Here is a 6131-nt window from a genome sequence, read left to right on the forward strand (position 1 = left end):
CTGTGAATAGTCAAAGAAAGACAGACATTCCTCTGGTACTCTGTGCTTTCAGCCAGGATCTATCTGACATTTACAATGATGTGCCTAGTACCACAGCCCTTCTAAACCCAGCCTGTATTTCTGGTAGTTCTCTGTTGATGTACTATTTCATTTTTTTACAATCTTCAGAATTTTGCTTGTTAATGGCTTTAGTGATATCATTTGATAATTTCCACACTCTGTCGCTTCATGAATTTGCGTGTCATCCTTGCGCAGGGGCCATGCTAATCTTCTCTGTATCGTTCCAATTTTAGTATATGTGCTGCCGAAGCGAGCACAATTTCCACACTCTGTCGGATCACCTTTTGTGGGAATCGGAATAAATCTGGATCTTTTTCAGTTAGTTGGCCAGTTGGTTGCCCTCCAGATTTCCTGGCACAACCTGGTGAGCATGCCCAGGGCAGCATCTGTTTGCTGAAATAGATCAATTGATATTCAATTAATTCCTGGGGCTTTATTTTTTTGCCAAGTCCTTAAGAGCAGCCAGAACTTTCTCCTTGATCATCATTGTCTCTTGATAATATGCTGTTTCTTGAAATTCTTCTGTGCCAGCCAATTCTTTTTGGTACAGTGACTCTATTGTATACTCCTTCCATCTTCTTTTAAAGCTTCCTGGGTCATTCAATATAGAATCCTTAAGTATTGCAACTCATGGCTTGAATTTGTTCTTTAGTTCCTTCAGCTTAAGAAATGCTGAGTGAGTTAGGCCCTTTTGATTTTCCAACTCCAGCTCCTTGCACATTTCATTATAATACTTTGCTCTGTCTTCCTGAGCTGTCCTTTGAACCGTTCTATTCAGCTCCTTAACTTCTTGATTTCTTCCCTTTGCTTTAGCTTCTCAGTGCTCTAGAGCAATATTCAGTCTCTTCTGACATCCATCTTGCTCTGTCCTTCTTCTTCTGCCCTTGTAATGACCTCTGCGTTCTTCATGGATGATATTCCTGACATACTCCCACAGCTCATCTGGTCTTTGCTCATTAGTATTCAAGGCTTCAAACCTGTTCCTGAGTTGGTTTCTAAATTCAGGTGAGATAGACTCAAAATGAAATGTTGATTCCTGTGGATTTGATCTGACCTTCTTTAGCTTTAATTTGAACTTGCATATGAGTAGCTGACGGTCTGTTCTGCAATCAGCACCTGGCCTGGTACCTTGAACTTCCTCCTTCACCAGCACTGCTTTTTGATTATATGTTGTTTTATAAAAATCTTCAGTGTCGGCGAGCTCTGGTGGCCCAGTGGCAGGAAACTGCACTGCAATCCCAGAGGTGCGTGGTTCAAATCCACCAGATGCCCTGCTGAAGAAGGAGGAACAATCGCCTCCTGTACCAGTCAGATCCAATTTGACGGTACACACATAAAAAAAAATTATTAAAAAAAAAATCTTCAGTGTCAGCCAATTCTTTTTGGTACAGTGACTCTGTGTACTTCCTCCATCTTCTTTTGATGTTTTCTGGGTCATTCAATATTCCTCCTATAACATCCTTAAGTATCGAACCTTAAGGCTTAAATTTGATCTTCAGCTTAAGAAATGCCAAGCAAGTATACTAATTAAGTTTAAGTATTTATTCTTAAGTGTTGGTGTCTGCTGGAAATTGTTTTACAAACAATGAGACTGATCTTTACAACTAGAATGTGTCCTGAGAAGATAGTGGTTATGGCATATACATCTTCTGAGTCTACCAAAAAATCTATCACAGGCTACATCTTTAATAAGCACTCAAATGCCTAAGTGACAAATTTGTAAGAGAAAAGAGAGGATAAATTTTGCTATTTTTAATTATAAAACTGTAAGACAATAAATATCATTATCTTACTTTAATTAGAATCCTTAAGAGGGACTTAGAGCAAATTAACATAAGGTATTTACTTTCTGAAGGGCTAGTTGTTCCGAGGAAAGCATAGTTTCTATAGGTAAACAGCTCCGAAGGTCTTCTGCTATGTTTTTCAACATAATTTCATTATTATCTTCAATGAATTCATCAAAGTCTCCTAAAAAAAAAAAAAAGAATATTAAACGTCTTAGACTTGTAGTCTTACCTAGATTAATAATAAGAATTATATAGGTTGATTGGCATAACATAGTCCACCAAGGCAATGATCTACATTCTACTTTGGTATTTGTTGTTTACCCATTCCATCTCAATTTTTCTGCACCCACTCCTCCCCTGCCCAGTTACCCTCCTATATTCACAGTTGTGGTATTAAACAGTATTAGTCCTTTTGTGAGTGAATATAAAGCTGCTATGAACAAGGTATGCCTGTATATAAAGTCTCACTCTTCCTCCCAACCCCTCCACACACAGGGAAAAATAATCCTTATTGGGGCAATAATTTAACCTTTCTGTGTTTCAACTGGAAGCAGGAGTGGCATCCCCTTCCATAAATAGCTTGCCTCTAGAAACCCTATGAACCTGGAGAAAGGATGAAAGTCACACAAGTGTTGAGGACTTTCGTTCATAGGGTCGCTATGAGTCGCCTACAACTCGATGGCACTTAACAACAACAACATGAACATAGGTGTACGTATGTCTGATAGGAATATATACCAAAAATCCAAACTCAGACAAGAATGGATGTTTTATACACCTATGTTCACAACAGCAAGAAAATGGAAATAATTCAAATGCCTATCAACACATGTTTGGTAGTGCTCCCCGGTTCAAACAAGCTTTGAAGCAGGAGTGGCATCCACTACCACAAATAGCTTGCCTCTGGAAACCCTATGAACCTGAAGAAAGGATGAAAAAAGTGACACATGCAAGTGTTGAGGACTTTCGTTTGTAGGGTCACTATGAATCACTACGACTCGACAGCACTCAACAATAACACATCAACACATGAATGTATAGAAAAACTATACAGTATGTTTCCACAATGGGATATTATACAGCACTGAAGAACAATTAATTATTCATAAAGTATGACATAATATGGGTGAGTCTAGACAGCAATATGTTGAGTAAAATAATTCAATCACAAGAGGACAAATACTGCTTAAGAGCATGCAAAATAGGAGGATAAGTGGGTGGGGGGTAGGGATGAAAAACAGAAATGGAATGGGTAGATAACGAACACTAAGACAAGGGACGATCAATCAACACCAAGACAATATGGCTATTGCTATTAGCAAATAGGAAATATATATACATATAAAACTTTAAAAGGGCAAGGGGATAAGGAGTGTGGAAAAATGAAGAGAAGATCACTAGGACAGCACAGATGAGTGGGAGAAGAATGAAGGAATAGGTAAGGTAAAATGGGAACTTGAAGAGATGGGGATATAAAATAATAGATCAATAGTAATAAATTATATAAAACACAATGTACAGAAATGACTGTATAAAAGAAAATGTATGAGTGAAACAATGTATATGAATGACTCCATAAATAAAAACTTTTTTAAAATTTCATGTAAAGAAGTCAAAACAGGTAAGAAAAGTAATTTTAATATTAAATGAAACTGCCAAAAGTTACAAAGCAGGTCAGCTGTCCCACAAGAAAACATATCTACATATATTTGCCTCTAAAAAAATGTACTTTTTTCACAATTACCATGTAAGTCCCTGAAAACAATGGCTCTTTTTCTGTGTAAATTCCCTCTGAGCTACAGAATGACTGTTGTTGTTGATTGCCTTTGAGTTGAACAGGACTCATAGCAATCCTATAACCAAAAGGCCTTAAGCCCCTCTACAAGTAATGACATATATCAAATTTCATAGAGTTTCTGGAGGCAAGTTATTTAGGAAGTGAATACCACTCCTTCTTTCAATACTGAGATATACTATTTTAGCTATCTGATATTAAAGGCCTTTTAGCTCTTTTTTAATCTTTCTTCTCATATGTAATATAGTGTCCTAAGCTGTTGTTTTATATTTCTAAGAAGCAGAACAAAATCACAGAGAAACAAAAACTACTACTAAGATGCATTCCACATTGTTTTAAGTAGAACTTCAACAGGATCTTTGATGCATTTTTCTCCCTTTCTTTTTCTAAGAGCTTTTATCCAACTGCGTCCTTTTTCAAGATGCTACTTAGTACCCTACATCTGTTATTTTTCTCTGCAGATAGAACACTGTCTCGAATTTGTAAATAGTGCAACTGAAAAAACTGATTAAAAACGTTCATTAACTTAAAGTATTCTGTAACCCAAATTCTTTGAAATGAAGTTTGTAACATAAACAACTATGTTTATAAAGTAGTTTTCACTTGGACCTCCCTTGTAAAATCAGACTTTTCGAGTGGAAAGGAAATTTAAGACTGTTTACCAGATAGCTGGATCCATCTGACACATAATAAACTATTAGTCATACTTTGTGCCATTCAGGGACAGCACTTCTTCCTCATATGAATCTGCCACTCTAAACATCAATTTTTCCAAATGAAGACTGATAGGAGTCATCATGTTCAATCCTATGCAATATTTATTTATTGGATGAACATTTAAAGGCGTGCTAGACATGGAAAGACTTCTCACAGAGGAAGACATTAGGATGGCTAACAGACATATGAAGAAATGCTCAAAATCACTGGCAGTAGAGGAGATGCAAATCAAAACCACAATGAGATACCATCTCACCCCAGTAGCAGTGGCAAAGTTTAGTAGGGCAGCAAGCAATAATTGTTGGAGAGGATGTAAAGAGGTGGGAGCTCTCATATACTGCTGGTGGTTGTTGTTGTTATTAAATGTCATTGAGTCTTGGACAACTCATAGCGACCCTATGAATGAAAGACCTGAACACTTGTATAACTTTTGTCGTTTCTCCACATATCATCTCACACCCATTAACAAGTCAACATTCTACCCTAATCCTCACCAAAACCAGCAAACAAGCCTCTGTAGAATCTGGCTGCTGCAGAAGACTTCCAAACTGGATTCCTTACTGTTGGTGGGTTTGTAAAATGGTACAACCAAGCATTCTGAAAGGCAGTTTGGTGTCTCTATATGTTCAAAAAGTTGAACACAGAAACTATGTATGACCCAGGTATTCCATTACTAAGAATATACCCCAGGGCAATTAGGACTGAGACACAAAGGAATATTTGTACACCAATGTTCACAGCAGCATTATTCACCATCACAAGAATATGGAAACAGCCCAAATGTCCAACCACATCTGAAAGGATGGAGAAATTGTGGTACACTCACACAATGCAATACTATGCAGCACTCAGGAGCAACAATTTTGAAAAGTACTACAAAACTTGGGAAAGACTGGAGAGAATCATGCTGAGTGAACTCAGTCTCATAAAGACAGATGTTGCATAGAAGCATTATTGTAAAAATAGAAAGATAACTAGTAAAACGTGTGGGAAACCAAGGGGGGAAGAAATGAGAGCAGAAGGGTTAGGCTGAGTAGGGGTGAAGGGAGGGGAAGGAAATGGGAAGGATCTGGGTGAAAAGATGGTAATAATAAGCAGGGTCCGAAGGTGATTAATTTTATAAAACATATGCATGAGAATGATTGTATGAAACACAATATGAAGAATAGTGTGAAACACGATGCATACAAATTTTGTAAGCAAATCAATAATTAAAAAAAAAGGCATGCTAGACACTGTATAGTGGTTTTCATACACTGCTTCCCAATCCCACGTAAACTATACTTGCTGCTGTTCAACTGATTCCAACTCACAGTGATTCTTCAGGACAGAGCAGAAACATCCGAAAGGGTTTCCAATGCTGTAAACCCTTATGAAGAAATTGCCCCTTCTTTCTTCTGCAGAACCACTGGTTAGTTTAAATCTCTGACCTTTCAGTTAGGAGTTGAATGCTTTCACCATTGAACCACCTGGCCTCCTTAGGGATCCTAATGCAGTACCTGTCTAATTTCTTATCTAATTGAGTGATTTATAACCATCAATGAGCACTTTAAGACTTCAGACTGCAAAGAGAAATTTTAGCTCAAGATGGCTAAAATTAATTTTACTATCTGCACCTGTGTTATGCAGATGACACAACTCTGCTTGCTGAAACTGAAGAGGACCTGAAGCGCCTGCTGCAGAGGGTCAAGGACTGCAGCCTACAATATGGATTGAGGCTCAATGTCAAGAAGACAAAGATTCTCACCACTGGACCAATTGGCAGCATCAGG

The 6131-nt window shown here is 37.7% G+C and overlaps 1 protein-coding gene across 1 annotated transcript in view; it reads right to left on the reverse strand.

Moving 5' to 3' along the window:
* LOC102856204 overlaps positions 1-6131 on the reverse strand; it is a 62247-nt gene that overhangs the window by 26997 nt on the left and 29119 nt on the right. The window contains exon 2 of the mRNA XM_006891576.1: positions 1907-2028. Coding sequence (XP_006891638.1) covers positions 1907-2028 — 122 coding nt within the window. The remainder of the gene's footprint in view (positions 1-1906; positions 2029-6131) is intronic.

This window comes from Elephantulus edwardii, unplaced genomic scaffold (assembly GCF_000299155.1).
Source record: "Elephantulus edwardii isolate Elephantulus edwardi_28Jun2011 unplaced genomic scaffold, EleEdw1.0 scaffold00100, whole genome shotgun sequence".
NCBI lineage: Eukaryota > Metazoa > Chordata > Mammalia > Macroscelidea > Macroscelididae > Elephantulus > Elephantulus edwardii.